Source organism: Arvicanthis niloticus, chromosome 5 (genome assembly GCF_011762505.2).
Source record: "Arvicanthis niloticus isolate mArvNil1 chromosome 5, mArvNil1.pat.X, whole genome shotgun sequence".
NCBI lineage: Eukaryota > Metazoa > Chordata > Mammalia > Rodentia > Muridae > Arvicanthis > Arvicanthis niloticus.
In genome coordinates this window covers 34,439,680-34,455,084 of record NC_047662.1, presented here as the reverse complement: position 1 = coordinate 34,455,084, position 15,405 = coordinate 34,439,680, and the positions used below count along the sequence as shown (strand labels likewise).

The following is a 15,405-nucleotide window of genomic DNA, read 5'->3' as shown; positions in this document are numbered from 1 at the left end:
CTGTCTCTAGTATAGTGCTATCTACAGTTAACATTCCGTGTTGGCTTATAGGCATGCTATTGTTTTCTGTGAACTATACCATGTTACATGCTACCTTCTAGGTAGAGAAAACAATATATATCAGACCATGGCCAAATTATACTGGGACTATATTGGATTCCTGGGTAATATAAATAATGACACAGGATTTTTGAATATTTGAATATTTGAATAGGCCTTTTGCTTGACAGTTGCCTGACTACTCTAAACTTAGCCCAAATAATCCTGGCTTTTATAATCAAAAAGTGGCTAGCACTACCTCTCTGCTCCACTCTGTTCCCTCCATCCAGTCACATCCTTGTTCCTTGACTCAGTATCCCCCCCCCCCCGGAAGTATTGTTCTCCTCTTGCTGTCTCAGTATTGGACATCAGGTATTTATTACAGCCAATCAGATACAGCTCTGGATTACCTTATGGAGATGAGGAAGAATGGATATTTACAATGTATGAGACAAGTGATGAGCCATAGAAATAACAATACCAACTAAGATCATGTCAGTATTTAGTTCTCTGCTGGTTCAGAACAAACAATTGGATATACAAGGACACATCTTCACACACTCTAACCTAACACCTATAAATTGAATTATGTATCTATAGATAAAAATCTTCCCTCCTGCTGCTACCAGGCTGGACCATACTTCTTGCTGTGGCTAAAAGAATATGTGGAAAGAGAATCAAGCCACTCTTGAGAAGCTGAGTCATTGTGAGTTTGTCCACTGTTCCTTTCTTTCTGGTATATGATGACAGGATGTATGTAAGGGTCAAGATGGAGATGAGAGCCCAGTAGGTCATTCACATTCTACAGCTACAAACATGAGCAATAGATGAACCATGGCAGTTATGATCCAGCAAGATCACTGAGGTGTTTGGAATTGTACCTTATGTAGTCTGTCTGTCAAGTCAACAATCTTAATTTTATGCTCTTTTGTCCTAATTACTAAGTACTACAATGGATCAAATGCACAAATCAGCTTTAGATAATAAAGACACTGTCCTTTTCTTCAATAGTGAATACTCTAACTACAGCTTCCCAGGATCCTGGTTCATAAGTCCACCCTACCACGTCCCATCACCTTGAGAAATGCTCTCTTAATGTCCTTGTTCTCAGACTGTAGACAACAGGGTTGAGCAAGGCTGTAAAGACATTGTAAAACACTGAGATCTGCTTGTCTTGCTCAGGGGAGCAGCTGGAGTTGGGCCTCATGTAGATGTAAGTGGCTGGAGCATAGAAGGATGTGACCACAGTCAGGTGGGAGGCACAGGTAGAGAAAGCCTTGCAGCAGCCCTGGGTAGACTTGATCTTGAGAATTGCCATGGCAATATGAATGTAGGAGGCCACAATGAGGGAGATTGGAACAAGAACCAAAAAGACACTCAACACAAAGTCCACCATCTCAATGAGGTGGGTATCCATGCAAGCCAAGCTACGTACTGAAGGACCTTCACAGAAGTAGTGGTTGACTCTGTTGGGCCCACAATATGACAGACTCATGGTGAAGAATGTATGTAACAGAGCAGAGAGGAAACCACAGACACAGGTCCCAGATGCCAACCATATACACAGGCTCCAATTGAGGATGACATTATAATGAAGTGGATAGCAAATGGCCACATATAGGTCATAAACCATCACAACAAAGAGAATGCTTTCAGAAGTACCCAGGGCACCAAACACATACATCTATAGCCAACAGTCCGTGAAGGAGATGGTCTGAGAGTGAGCAAGAAGATGCACCAGCATCTGGGGCATGGTGGTGGTGACATAGCCCATATCCAACAGGGAGAGAGGGTACAGAGGAAGAAGTACATGGGAGTGTGCAGCTGTGTGTCCAGGCAGACCAGCATGATGATGAGCCTGTTGCCCAGGACTGAGCTTAGGTAGATGAGAAGAAAGACAATGAAGAGGATGCTGTTGGTTGTGGGGTCACTGGAGAAGCCAATCAGGATGAACTCAGAAACCCAACTTTGGTTCTGTTCTGGAATCATCCAAAGTATGGGGTCTGTAAGAAAATCCCAGCCATCTATGTAACATCTGATACATGGTAGCCCAGAAAGATAGCATCTACAGAGGCAGAAAGTCTCTGGTGGTATTCTGAGCATTCTTCTCAGTTTCTGTACACTCTTCCCAAGTTGCTTAATCCCTCAGTGCCTCAGTCTCTTCATCTATAAAATGAAGCTGATGACACTCACAGCCTGAGATTATTGTGAATATTCAAAGTATCTCACATAACTCTGGAAGCACCACATAACACATGGGATGTCCTAGACTGTCTCATACTCTCTATCTTTTTGTTTGTTTGTTTGGGTTTTTTTTTTTTTTGAGACAGGATTTCTCTGTATAACCATGACTGGCCTGGAACTCACTCTGTAGACCAGGCTGGCCTTGAACTCAGAAATCCGCCTGCTTCTGCCTCCCAAGTATGGCACCACCCCATAGTGTACATTAGTCTCTCACCCAGCCAGCAATAGGTGCCTCAGAAGACCTGAAATGGCCATCAACATCAAGCTTATGTTCTGTGTATATGTGGTCTTTCCTCACACCATGGAATCCTTTCTTTCTGACCAGCTAGTGCAACCTGAGGCTTCATCCACAGAGGGCAATGGAAGGCTCTGGGCTTCAAATAGTACAGGATGGCCCTTCTGCAGCTGCTGCTTCGAATCTTTCCTTCCTGGACTTAAGTCCTCTCTCTCTGGTCATGAAAGCCAGTAGATGTGTCAGGACTGGCAGTCCTCACCTCCATGGTCTCACTGGACCAACACCCAGCATGACAAGTGCCACACTTTCCCCCCTCTCCCCACAGCAACTATATTCCTGGCACTTTCAGCAGGCTGCCTATAGCTCCCTGTCAGCTGTGTCTACAGACCAGCCCCAGCCACAGTCCAGGCAATGTTTTCCCTACATTTGTGCAAACTCTGTCAGGTGGTGTCCACTCACAGGCTGCACATTGTTTATTTAATAGCCTTTTCACTGAAGTCTGGATCTCTGTCCGGATTACACAAGTTCTATGAGGTGGTGACGCGCCTGTCATCCCAGCACTTGACAGGTAGTGGAAGGACAATCAAGAGTTCCTGTGTAGGCTAGGCTACATAATGAGTTTGAAGTTAACCTAAGCTACATGAGGCACTGTATTTTGAAAAATAAATAAATAAAAGTTTGCCTCAGCTATCCTGTTTCTTCCCTTCCACACCATTCCCTAACATCTATGCTTTTTTGTCTTGGGTAAGCAAAGAAAAAAAAAAGCAATTTTCTGAATTTTTAGAACCTTCACTGTGCACAATCCTGCAGCCAACAGGTAGAGCCTGGTGGTTGTGTTTGCTTTCCTGCCTGGCCAAGAACAAGGAAGTCGGCTGCTTGGCATGAATATGGCATTGCCCAAGGACAAGGAAGTGGGCTTAGAATCTGACATTAGGATAGAACAAAGAAATAATTTCATGTAAGAATCTAAATATTAGGATGGAACAAAGAAGTAGGCTTCAGACATGAAAATGACTTTGGGCTAGGACAGGGAAGTAGGCTCAGATATTTTGGTCATCCTGATAAGCCTTAGACACAGTGATCACCGGAGTAATCCTGGGACATTATTTAATGCCTTGCCTGTTCCTTGACTATTTGTGTTTATTGTCTTGCTTGTTCCTTGACTATTTGCAACTATTGTATTGCTAGACCCTCAACCTAGAACTGACCTTAATACTTGCATGTAATTAAAATGGTATAAAAACAAAAATGAGGAGAGGAGATAAGATATGGGGTTTCTTGGTGGAAGGGGAAAGGGGATGACATCTGAAATGTAAATAAATAAAATATCCAAGAAAAAAGAAAAAAGAAATGGAGAAGGAAACAATGGAAAGGGATTTGGTAAATTGTAAGTATTCTGGAGCTACGTATGTTGTGGCAAAAGCCTTCTTCTTCTTACTCCTCCTCCTCCTCCACTTCTTCTTCTTCTTCTTCTTCTTCTTCTTCTTCTTCTTCTTCTTCTTCTTCTTCTTCTTCTTCTTCTTCTTCTTCTTCTTCTTCTTCTTTTTCTTCTTCTTTTTCTTCTTCTTTTTCTTCTTCTCCTCTTTCTCCCCTCCTTCTTCTCCTTCTCCTCCTCCTTTTTATTCCTCTTCTTCCTCTCTTTCCCTCTTTGTGTGTGTGGGGGGGGGGTTGTAAGATAGAGACACAGAGAGAGAGACAGAGAGAAAGACAGAGACAAAGGAAGAGACTCAGAAAGACAGAGGCTCAGAAATAGGAAGAGAGACAGACAGAGAGATAGACAGACTGACTGACTGAGTAATTGACTGAATAACAAATATACAAAAAGAGAGAAGCAGATACAGATAGAGGCAGATAAACAGAGATAGTGGAAAATGACTTAGTCAACTACAGTACTTTATGGACTTGCCAATCCAGCTGTTTGTGTCTTAATTTATAATATCCCACTAAGACTGGTAATGTCATCATCGGTCCTGGCATTATGAATGCTAGGACAGCCAGATTATGAGTTCTGGGCAAAACAGTGGGCTACCTAGCAATACTCAGTCTCAGAAAAAAAACATACAATTCTAGCCTTGGAGTGCTGAAAATGAGAATCTGAAGTGTAGCATCACCCATAGAGCAAGAAAGTCAGGCCAGGCAGCATGAGATCCATCTCACAATCAAAACCAAAGTGCACATCCAACCGTCCCCCTGACTGATGAAAGAGTGTAAGAGTGTTGCTAAGAGACCACCCACTGCTGTACTCATGGCTAGGGCTTTCAGCCTCACTTAAGATCCTTGAGCTCAGAACAACACTGCATCAATGTGTCTAGTACCCAATAGAGCACGGCAGGATACAGACTGTCAGGAACATTAAATGTATGAAGGAGGAAGGAGGATGAAGAGCAAGGGAGAAAGGACCCAAGGGTGAGGTAGACCACACTGAGGGAAGAAGAGCAGGCACTGAAGGGCAGGGCCGCAGGTCTATGGTGAGATGTACACAGTCAAAAGGAGTGGTCTGGCTACTTCTGATCTTCAGCCTCACATGCTGCCTGCATCCCACCAGCAAGCCCAACCTAGTGATCATCTTACCACTCATGGGTCCAACAAGGTGTCACTGAATGGCTGCTTCTTGTTCTTGTGGCAGAGACTACCAGGAAACCCCCTAAATAACTGGATCCAGAGATGTGATATTGTAGACAGCCCAGTTTGCAGAACATATCCAAGGTTTCTGACAGTTCATCCAGCTGAGTCTCCAAGCAGGCTAGGCTTGTCTTCTGAAGGTGCTGAACCTGCACAACAAACTGAGTCTCAGACTTGCCTACCTTTTCCCTGTGGTACAAGCTGCTATGACTTTATGATCCTGCCTTCTCTTTTAGCCTTCCCAGGAGAGTTGAGAAAGGGCCATTTCTGTTCTCAGCAGGGATTCCCTGAATGCTCTCAACAAGCACCTCCTTGGAAGAGACTCTTGGGGAACAGAGCAGGAGAAAACATCAGGCAAATGGAGAAATGTTGACCTCCATTTTGGACCTAATTGGGGAAAATGCACAGCTCAGGGCAAAGGAGGTGAGACAGTCAAGGCCTGACATTCTCATTCACTGCCCTGACACTCACTGACTCCCAGTGACACCATGTTTCAGTTCTATCCCTTCCCCATCTGTGTATTCAGGACCTGAGCCAGGGCAGCCACATGGACATTTAAGAGTCCTCCATGACAAGTCACCCTTGGTGGTCAGCAGTGCCAGTCCCCTAACTGTTGAGTGAGGGATATCTTCAGGGACTTATAAGCCTTTAAGTCCATAATGAAACTTGGTTTCCAGATGTATCTTGGTCTAAAAAATTCTCACTTAAACTCACTGCGGCCCTGCCTTGGCTCTCTCTTCTGTACACTGCCAACAGTAACCTCGTCCTGTCTGGGGTTGCTGGGAGAATTGTGTGTGCGTACACTGAGCACTTGGACCCCTGAGATTCATATGTGCAAAATAAGTTTCACAAAGTTGGCTCACATTTGAAGTAAGCTTTAACTAAAACCTGGACAGGTGAAGAAAACTCTGGCCAGATCTACCTCCAGGTTTGTAGGATATGACTGCCGCCAAGTCATGATTTGCAGGGGCTTTAAAATGTGAAAACCATACCTTACTGCATTTAGCATCAAGTCCAATGAGGGATTGGGTCCAGTCTTGATTTATATCCTGCCTCCAAACCTCCCACCCACATGTGGTCAAGCACATCTGGTGCCCGTGGGTCAAACGCATTTCTTCAGGGAGAAAAAAACAACACAAAACTGTGGCTTGTTACTTTGTAAGAACTACATCTTCCAGCATCCCAGGAAATAACCTTGTCCTTGAGTAGGTGGGGCTTACAGGGTATCTCTGGCTCTTACATTCTCCCTTTGAGTTGTATCCTGAGTTAAAACCTTGACTCTGTCATGGATACCTTCACTCTACTGAAGAAATCTGACTCTTTCTCCCCTAAAACCTATCAATTGTCTAACACAGATCACCTTGGTCTCTCCAACCCCACCAACGTATTGTTGACTAAGTCTTGTGCTGCTGTGAGATATGAGTACAGAGACCTTTAATGTCCAAAATACATTGCTTTGCCTTAGTCCTCAACAATTTCTGGCTGCTATAGTCTTACTGTCCCCTCTACAATAGTCTTTCAGCTTTTAGAAGAAAGTAACCAAAATCTATGACTTGTGACTGAGTGCTCTACAGACACTTCACTGCACTTTGATTTGTTGAGTTTCTCTGTTAACCAGTAATGACTGCACAAAGAAACTCCTCTCAGGAGATATGGGAGTTGCACTTAGCTATGGGCATAGAGAGCCAAGAGGGCATCTTCACACAGGTCAGATTAACACAATAACCATAGTCAGTTAACCACTGAGCCTCTGAGCTCTCATCTATCCAATTCTAAGAAGACTGTCTATGTCTCACTCCCTGTACTCATTCACTCTGGTTTCCAATTGCCTTCTGAAGACATCCATGACCATGTCACCAAACCACAGAGCAGATTGCAATAGTCAATATTAACCCTTATCTGTTAGGCCTTTATCCCTCCAAATCAAGAATGTTCTGCACAGTGTTCTGTTTCCTGAAAGGCTTTCTCTTCAGGATTGTCTCAGTCACATCCACAACACACACCATAGTGCTCAAGTTATTCACTTCCAGGTACAGTGGGCACATCATACAGAATGGTCTGTAACCAGCATGAGATTGTGCCTCCCTTCAATCTACTATAGGAAACTGACCATAAAGACCATAGGTTCAGACTATGGAGGCATTGTAGCATCAGAAAGCCACATGGGCAAACTTCTCAAGCAAACTTCCTGTGTTTACATGGACTGTTAGAGTTAACAGTGTGTGTAAACTGGCATTCTGTGGTCAATTCCTTTGTGTACAGGCTTTGGGACTTGTATGACAAATAACACCTAGGTCATCATGAGCAGCGATGACATGTGGCCATATAATGCCTTCTGGTCCCTTCAATACTAGAATTTTTATGGTTAAGATGCCAAGACAGCCTAAATTTTCCTACAAATTTTATGCACCTTTATCATAGTGTTACCTCCCATTTTTTTTGAAATTGCTAAATGAATGCAAATATCTGTGTAAATTGCATGCACCTCACAAGAGGCAAAACAATCTTGAAAAAAGATTTGAGTGCTGATTTCTCATCTCAAAGCCATGGCAACCAAACAAGAATGACATCAAGCAATAGGTTCATATGCAATTTAATAGACTGAATTCTAAATTTATTCTAGATCTTGTAATGACACACACAAGAGTGTTGTTGACAACCACATTGATTAAGCAATTGAGGTTTGTAAGGCCTTTATATTGATGGTCAGACCAAGGGTAGGCTTGAGCCTCTGAAGAACCTCTTGGTGCCCAAGTTCAGGGATACAAGTTTTAAAAGCAAAAACCACTGACATAGATCAGAGTTAGACAACACTCAGAGTAACCTTGAATTCATTGTACCTGAAGAGAATAGTAAGCATTTTAGACATCTTTTTTTCTTTTTTCTTTTTTGGTTTTTCAAGACAGGGTTTCTCTGTGTAGCCCTGGCTGTCCTGGAACTCATTCTGTAGACCAGGCTGGCCTCGAGCTCAGAGATCCGCCTGCCTCTGCCTCCCAAGTGCTGAAATTAAAGGCATGCGCCACCAATGCCCAGCTAGACATATCTTTACAATACTTTGGTTAATACATCTAGACTATAGTCACTGATAGAAAAACTTCAAATTTGTGGGCAAAACATGTGATGGTTGGAGGGAGGGATAGAGGGTGGATAACTGTGTAAACAAACACAAAATGGAGTCACAACAGAATTGCATTACGTTAGTCATATCACCATAAGCACTAATATGTATTGTCAACCAATAATAATCAAGGGTGTAAATATCACTCAATGAGACAAGTATTGTTGTCAACAAACAATGAGGAGACAATGGATTCCACACACAAAAAGATGAAATTGGACCCTGGCCACATAGTGTGCACAAAATTACAAGAAAATGAATCAAAATGTAAATGAAACTTTTCAAAGATAGGAGAATTTTTCATGACCTTGCATCAGGAAATGACTCCTGGAATATATTCCAAGAGACAGAGATAAAAATGGTTGAGTTGGATGTCACCAAAGTGAGAACATTATGCTACGAAGGACATTGCTCAAAAAGTGAATCGTGAGCAAGTCTTGTGTCATAAGCCTATAACCAAAGTAACTGGGAGGTGGAGACAGGAACATCTGAAATTCAAGACTGTTTATAGGCACACTGAAAATTCCAAGCCACCATGGGATGTGTAAAACCTTCATAACATAAACCCACAAAGAAATAATAAATTGTGTGAATGGATTGTATTCAGTGTCCCCCCCCCCACCAAAACATGGTTAAAGAAGAAAATCAGAAGGGAGACATCATTAGGGAAAGAATAGTTCAGGCCCTGAATCACAAAGAGGTTTGCTGATTGGCCAGACAAGAGCTTCTCTGGAGCTAATAGGCAAAAGATACCCACTACCTCAATGTGGAAAAGCACCAGCATCATCAGTCACAGGGGAGAAATGTCTTCAGATGCTGCATGCCACCTGCAGCAAAAGCTGGGACTTCTGCAATAAAATCCAGCTCCCTTAACTCCAATTTGACCACACAGTGCAGACTTCATCATAGACTACATTGAATTTAGGCAAGAAGTTTGGTCTCCAGCCTGTATCCCTTCTGTTCCACACACTATTGCTTTAATTTTAATATGAGAACCTGGGCTGTATTACTTAGTCTACAGCATCTCAGTTTCTATGGTTTCTACTACAATATCACTAACAACATGTTTCCTGCTGGCTTACTTGTATGCAGTTGCCTTCTGGGAAAATACAGCAGGCTACAACACTCCAGTCAATTTCTCACTTCTATGTACCAGAAGTGTATGTACCAGACCATTGTCACATGACTTTAATTTCTTCTCTGTGGAAGTAAAATAAATCCCAATATCTTCTTGTCAGGTTGGACCATGATGCTTTCATTATCAAAACAATGTGTGCAAAGAGGGGCTGATGAGTACTGAGAAGCTTGGGTGTTACAGGTTTTATCCACTATGGCTTTCCTTCTGTTATTGTTGGATGGATCTGAGAGTGACTACTCAAGGAGACTTGAATCTACCACTAACAACAGTGAGCCCCGAGGGAATCTTTGATTTAGAACCACTAATATAACAGTTTTTGTTAAACTATGGTGTAGTCATTTTGTCAATACAGCAAGCTCTGTTTCAGGAAGGTTGTCCCCAGTTATTAAGTCATATGTTGGGTGAAATGCACAATGTTATTCTTATACAAAAAAAGGCTGTTTCTGTGTTCAACATTGAACATTTAATCCAGTGTTCATGTAAGCATTCACCAATCTGGTTCACAAGTCCACCCTACCATATCCCACCACCTTGACAAATGCCCTCTTGATGTCCTTGTTTCTCAGACTGTAGACCACAGGGTTGAACAAGGGTGTAAAAGCAGTGTAAAAGAGGGAAATCTGCTTGCCTTGCTCCGGAGAGTAGCTGGAGTTGGGCCTCATGTAGATGTAAGTAGCAGGAATATAGAAGAGTGTAACCACAGTCAGGTGTGAGGCACAGGTAGAGAAAGCCTTGCAGCGGCCCTGGGTAGACCTGATCTTGAGAATTGCCATGGCAATATGAATGTAGGAGGCCACAATGAGGGAGATTGGAGTGATAATCATCAAAACACTCAAGACCATATCCACCATCTCAATGAGGTGGGTATCCATGCAAGCCAGGCTAAGCACTGAAGGACCTTCACAGAAGTAGTGGTTGACCCTGTTAGGTCCACAATATGGCAGACTCATGGTGAAGAAAGTATGCAATAAAGAAGAAAAGAAACCACAGATCCAAGACCCTGTTGCCAACCTTATGCACAGGCCCCAATTGAGGATGACGGTATAGCGCAGTGGATAGCAAATGGCCACATATCGGTCATAAGCCATCACAACGAAGAAGGTGCACTCAGTTACACCCAGAGCACCAAACACATACATCTGCAGCCAGCAGCCAGCAAATGAGATGGTCTGAGAGTGAGCAAGAAGATGCACCAACATCTGGGGCATGGTGGTGGTGACATAGCCCATATCCAACAGGGAGAGGGTACAGAGGAAGAAGTACATGGGAGTGTGCAGCTGTGTGTCCAGGCAGACCAGCATGATGATGAGCCCGTTGCCCAGGACTGAGCTCAGATAGATGAGAAGGAAGACAATGAAGAGGATGCTGTTGGTCGTGTGGTCACTGGAGAAGCCAACCAGGATGAACTCAGAAACCCAACTTTGATTCTGCCCTGGAATCTTCCAAAACACAAGGTCTGTAAAAGAATTCCACCCATTTATGTAACATCAGATGCCTGGTAGCCCAGAAAGATGGAATCTACAGAGGTAGGAATGCTGGGTGGTTATTCTGGCCACACTGCTCAGTTTCTGTACAGTCTCCCCAAATTCCTTAACCCCTCAATGCCTCAGTCTCTTCGTCTATAAAATGAAGCTCATGACACTCACAGCCTGAGAATGTTGTAACTATTTAAAGTATGTCACCTAACTCTGAAAATACCACATAAGACATGGAATGTCCTAGACTGTCTCATACTCTCATTCCACCACATAGTGTACATTATTAGTCTCTCACCCAGCCAGCAGTAGGTGCCTCAGAAAACCTGAAGTGGTCATCCACTCTCTAGAACCTGTGTCTGTCCTGTGTATAAGGTGCCTATCCTCACACGAAGGAATCCTTTCTTCCTGACCAGCTAGTGCAACCTGAGGCTTCATCCACAGAGGCCAATGAGAGGCACTGAACTGCACCAAGTACTGGACAGATCTGTAGCTGCTATGAGTCCTTCCTCCCTGGTATTGAAAGCTAGTGGGCATGTCAGGACTGCCACTGTTCACTTCCATGGTCTCACTAGACCAACACCCAGCATGACAAGTGCCACACTGTCCCCCCATTCCCCACAGCAACTATCCTCATGGGCACTTCCAGCAGGCTGCCTATAGCTCCCTGTCAGCTGTCTCTACAGTTCAGCCCTGGCCATAGTCCAGGCAATGTTTTTCCTTCATGGTGGACACTTCATGAAAACTCTGTCAGATGTTGTCTACTTACAGGCTGCTCATTCTTTTGCAGCAGCCTCTTCATTAGACTCTGAGTCTCTGTCAAAATTACACAGGTTCTATAAGGTGGCGATGCATCTGCCATCCCAGCACATGACGAGGTAGAGGAAGGACAATCAGGAGTTCTTATGTAGCCTAGGATACATAATGAGTTTGAAGCTAACCTGTGCTTCTATATGAGTCACTATAAAGTAGCTACTTTCTAGCACTAAAAATAAAATCAATGAGGGATGAGAACATGGCTCATTAGGGAAGTTGGCCTGAGGCCAAGCCTTATGGTCCCAGTACAATCCATGAAGCTACAAGGTGGAAGGGGAAGACTGATTCCCTCATGTGCTGTGGGAAGGGGCCATCATCAAGCACACAGACACACACACACACACACACACACACACACACACACACACACACCATTTTTAAACAAAGAATTAACAAAGAGAACAGCAGAACAGAAAAATATCAGACACAGGCCCCCCCACACATAGTCAAATGGGTTTTGGTGGAAGGCATTCTACAGTGGACTGGACACCATAATGTCTCCAACAGATGCTGGTGGATGATGTGTGTATTCACGCACAAAACTCTCCTTTCCATATCATGCCCTCCTCCCTCTGCACACACAACAGTCCATTCCAGGTCTACCACTGGTTTAAACTGTAGGTATAAAACAACCAAATTTTAGAATCAAAACCAAAGGACTATTTTATACTTAGGGGGTAAGAAAAGATTTCTTTAAGAGGGCACAATAAAGTACTTTCCCTGGAGGAAAAGAAATCATTGAACAACCCAGTATGAGAAAAGAAAGGTCTAGAAATTCGTACAAAGGATCATTTGTAGAGGAATGTAAAGGGCATTTCTGCCATGTGGCTGTCTCAATAAGGACTGAGGGACCTGTCAGACCACAGTGTAAACCGTCACACAGGCTTCTGTCACCCCTGAGGCTCCCTACACTACTCACCTACCACAATGACAGTAGTAGAGCCCAATGCTGTGCTCACTGAAGACTTCAGCCTCGGCACACACCTGTCTCCTCCATCCCTCCCTCTCTCTCCACTCTCAAGTCTCTGTGCAAAAGCTTCTGGTACCCTGCACACCTCTGCCTCTCTCAAATCACAACGCACATCCCTAGCTTCTCCCTATGGAGTAGAAGTAACACCTGCACAGTGATGCCCACACAGCAGGACTCTGCTTGGCCAGGAAGCCTTGCCTGCTGTGCTGCCACCTCCCAGCCCCAACTCAGATAGGATAAATCCTATAGTTCTTGTTCATTAACCAGACAAAATCTGAAGAATCCTAGAGGTGTCTTCCTTCCTCTCCTAATAACGGAATTCCCAGAGGAATAAGAACAAATGATCTATGGTAGAGTTTAGCAGCATGCATGGTTTCATACTTTTGTAATAATAAAAAAAACCCTAATATTTATTTTGGGTAATTGGTATATTCCAGCCACTGTTCCACTAGCTTTAGAGTAACATCACAACAATTCACTGAAGGAAGGATTTTACTCATGTGCTATGTGTAGAAACACAAGGCCCAGAGAAGTCAGTCTGTTCCACATTACAAGCTCACCATGGGAGAAGTTGAAGTTTGGATGGTCTGGCCTCAGAGCCTGGCTCTCAGTCACTGCCTTCTGTGCTCAGGCACTCAGGCTCTCAAGTGGGGCATGAAGGCAAAGTCTTCACAGTGTCCATCTAGTTGAGCACAGACCAGAGCTCCTAGGACAGAGGTGGATGACTATGCACAGATCTGCTCTCCTGATGAGATTTCCCTTATGTTTGAGTGTGGGAGGCTCTGGGGGATGTATTGAAAAGCATAAGGAAACAATGGGAAAGGATTTGGTAAACTCTAAGCATTTTGGAGCTAAGTATATTTTGGATAAAGCTGCCTTCTTCCCCTCCTATTCATCCTCCTCCTCTTCCTCCTTTTCCTCCTCCTCCCCATCTTCTTCTTCTTCTCCTTCTTCTCCTCCTTCTCCTCCTCCTCCTTCTCCTCTTCCTTCTTTCTTTCTCTTATTCTTCCTCTTTTTCTTCTTTTCCTTCTCTTTCTCCTCCTCCTCCTTCTTTTTCTTCTCCTCCTCCTTTTTATTCCTTTTCTTCCTCTCTTTGTGTGTGTGTAAGAGAGAGAGAGAGATGGAGAGAGAGAGACAGAGAGAGAGAGGGAGAGAGAGAGAAAGACAGAGACAAAGGAAGAGACTCAGAAAGACAGAGGCTCAGAAACAGGAAGAGAGACAGACAGATAGACAGACAGACTGACTGACTGAGTAATTGACTGAATAACAAATATACAAAAAGAGAGAAGCAGATACAGACAGAGGCAGATAAACAGAGATAGTAGAAAATGACTTAGTCAACTACAGTACTTTATGGACTTGCCAATCCAGCTGTTTGTGTCTTAATTTATAATATCCCACTAAGACTGGTAATGTCATCATCGGTCCTGGCATTATGAATGCTAGGACAGCCAGATTATGAGTTCTGGGCAAAACAGTGGGCTACCTAGCAATACTCAGTCTCAGAAAAAAACATACAATTCTAGCCTTGGAGTGCTGAAAATGAGAATCTGAAGTGTAGCATCACCCATAGAGCAAGAAAGTCAGGCCAGGCAGCATGAGATCCATCTCACAATCAAAACCAAAGTGCACATCCAACCGTCCCCCTGACTGATGAAAGAATGTTTCTAAGAGACCACCCACTGCTGTACTCATGGCTAGGGCTTTCAGCCTCACTTAAGATCCTTGAGCTCAGAACAACACTGCATCAATGTGTCTAGTACCCAATAGAGCACGGCAGGATACAGACTGTCAGGAACATTAAATGTATGAAGGAGGAAGGAGGATGAAGAGCAAGGGAGAAAGGACCCAAGGGTGAGGTAGACCACACTGAGGGAAGAAGAGCAGGCACTGAAGGGCAGGGCCGCAGGTCTATGGTGAGATGTACACAGTCAAAAGGAGTGGTCTGGCTACTTCTGATCTTCAGCCTCACATGCTGCCTGCATCCCACCAGCAAGCCCAACCTAGTGATCATCTTACCACTCATGGGTCCAACAAGGTGTCACTGAATGGCTGCTTCTTGTTCTTGTGGCAGAGACTACCAGGAAACCCCCTAAATAACTGGATCCAGAGATGTGATATTGTAGACAGCCCAGTTTGCAGAACATATCCAAGGTTTCTGACAGTTCATCCAGCTGAGTCTCCAAGCAGGCTAGGCTTGTCTTCTGAAGGTGCTGAACCTGCACAACAAACTGAGTCTCAGACTTGCCTACCTTTTCCCTGTGGTACAAGCTGCTATGACTTTATGATCCTGCCTTCTCTTTTAGCCTTCCCAGGAGAGTTGAGAAAGGGCCATTTCTGTTCTCAGCAGGGATTCCCTGAATGCTCTCAACAAGCACCTCCTTGGAAGAGACTCTTGGGGAACAGAGCAGGAGAAAACATCAGGCAAATGGAGAAATGTTGACCTCCATTTTGGACCTAATTGGGGAAAATGCACAGCTCAGGGCAAAGGAGGTGAGACAGTCAAGGCCTGACATTCTCATTCACTGCCCTGACACTCACTGACTCCCAGTGACACCATGTTTCAGTTCTATCCCTTCCCCATCTGTGTATTCAGGACCTGAGCCAGTGCAGCCACATGGACATTTAAGAGTCCTCCATGACAAGTCACCCCTGGTGGTCAGCAGTGCCAGTCCCCTAACTGTTGAGTGAGGGATATCTTCAGGGACTTATAAGCCCTTAAGTCCATAATGAAACTTGGTTTCCAGA

The 15,405-nt window shown here is 44.0% G+C and overlaps 1 protein-coding gene and 1 pseudogene across 1 annotated transcript; both read right to left on the bottom strand.

Moving 5' to 3' along the window:
- Positions 1–540: 540 nt before the first annotated feature.
- On the bottom strand, positions 541–3,119 carry LOC117708667 (olfactory receptor 2D2-like; annotated as a pseudogene).
- Positions 3,120–7,733: 4,614 nt separating this feature from the next.
- Positions 7,734–14,899, bottom strand: LOC143442369 (olfactory receptor 2A12-like). Its single transcript, XM_076934312.1, has 2 exons — positions 14,677–14,899; positions 7,734–10,852 (listed from the first exon to the last, which is right to left on the bottom strand). Exons 1-2 carry the CDS (start codon positions 14,681–14,683, stop codon positions 9,897–9,899), a joined length of 963 nt encoding a protein of 320 aa, XP_076790427.1. The 5' UTR covers positions 14,684–14,899; the 3' UTR covers positions 7,734–9,896.
- Positions 14,900–15,405: the final 506 nt, after the last annotated feature.